The sequence below is a fragment of the Cucurbita pepo genome, unplaced genomic scaffold (assembly GCF_002806865.2).
Source record: "Cucurbita pepo subsp. pepo cultivar mu-cu-16 unplaced genomic scaffold, ASM280686v2 Cp4.1_scaffold002910, whole genome shotgun sequence".
In the NCBI taxonomy this organism is placed as follows: Eukaryota; Viridiplantae; Streptophyta; class Magnoliopsida; order Cucurbitales; family Cucurbitaceae; genus Cucurbita; species Cucurbita pepo.
In genome coordinates, this window is record NW_019648935.1 from 1 (window position 1) to 1,531 (window position 1,531).

General features: G+C 38.8%; 1 protein-coding gene across 1 annotated transcript; it reads right to left on the minus strand.

The window, feature by feature from the left end:
• Positions 1-3: 3 nt before the first annotated feature.
• LOC111786821 (26S proteasome regulatory subunit S10B homolog B-like) lies at positions 4-1,479 on the minus strand (the record flags this gene model as incomplete). The annotated part of the gene is made up of 7 exons (XM_023667041.1): positions 1,293-1,479; positions 1,059-1,195; positions 805-966; positions 633-719; positions 448-534; positions 221-358; positions 4-24 (listed from the first exon to the last, which is right to left on the minus strand). Coding segments are annotated over exons 2-7 (534 nt in total), but the record flags the coding sequence as incomplete, so codon positions are not given.
• Between the last annotated feature and the right edge of the window lie 52 nt (positions 1,480-1,531).

The following is a 1,531-nucleotide window of genomic DNA, read 5'->3' on the forward strand; positions in this document are numbered from 1 at the left end:
GTTTGTGGCCATTATCATTTTGACCTACAGTTTTACCAGTTTCAAGTTTAATATATTTCTCTCGGAAAACAAAATGTTTGTAAGAAATTCCAAATAAGATCTAAGACAAACAATCAAGTCTTAGCACAGTCGACAACAAGATCTAAGGCCCTATACTTTCCATTTCAGCTAGTTATATGACATCACATCATCACACAGTAAACAAAAAATCCGGACATACCTTGCCAAGCTGATCAAATCCATCAAGCTGATTAAGTAATTCCATCAATGTACGCTGAATTTCACGATCTGCACTTGTTCCCTCACTGAATCTCCGCCCACCAATGGCATCAATCTCATCCATAAAAATTATGCAGGGCTAAGCACAAAAAGGGATGGTGCATGAGCTAAGAAACAGCTTTCTTAATAGTTCATACAAAGAGATGTTCATACCACATAAAAACATACCTGGTGATCACGTGCATATCCAAACATCTCCCGTATTAACCTTGCGCTTTCTCCAATGTACTTATCAATTATGGCACTTGATACAACCTATACTTCAACGAAGAGAAGAGAGAAGCTAGATGCTAAAATTTAGCTGGGAAAGAGGGAAATATTAAAGTCCTTTCTGCACATGGAGAAAATTCTACCTTTAAGAAGTTGGCATCTATGTTACTCGCAATTGCTCTGGCCAACAATGTCTTGCCAGTACCAGGAGGACCATAGAGAAGCACACCCTTTAAGTGAAAAGTGAACAAATAACGTGAGTAAACAAAAAAACCGCAATTTGGTAATTACATCAAAGCGATAGAGAGATAGTACCTTAGGAGGTTTGATGCCAACCCTAAGGAAAAGCTCGGGATTCATGAGAGGTAGCTCAATAGACTCCCTCAATTCTCTAATCTGATCGGACAAACCGCCCACAGCAGAATAGCTAACATTACCCGGATCTTCATGCAGCATATTATACACAACTGGATCTACCTAGCAGATACAATCACATCAAAACATTTAGGGCAATCATACATTTGAGGATAGTATATAACTTTTATTTTCCCTTGAAAAATCTAACTTACTTCTCGTGGAAGAGCCCTCATAATGGTGAGTGTTGTCATATCAAGTACCACTCTAGTACCAGAAGTCAATTTTTCCTTATCCACCTTACTACGGCATCCAACCACATATCTTGGTCCACTGCTTGCTTTGACAATCACTGAAATAGAAAAGGCAGCCATAATCCAACAATATCAACCAAGTTGAGAGAATTTGATCTCAAAACAAATGCACAGGTAATAACAAAGAAGAATTACAGCGTTCATTGTCGAGTGGCCTGAGAACTTCTCCAATAATCTGCCCAACGCTTTGCAGAGACTTCAAGTCATCTTCCGTCTTGTTAAATTCTTTCTTTGCACCTCGCAAATTCTCCCTCACTGGAAACACAAATTAAACATAATCTTACGGCCTTCCGTAAAATAATCTCAGCTTCCGCTACCGCTTTAGGAAAGCACTGTAGAAATGTATCAAAGGGAATTGATAAACTAACCGTCAA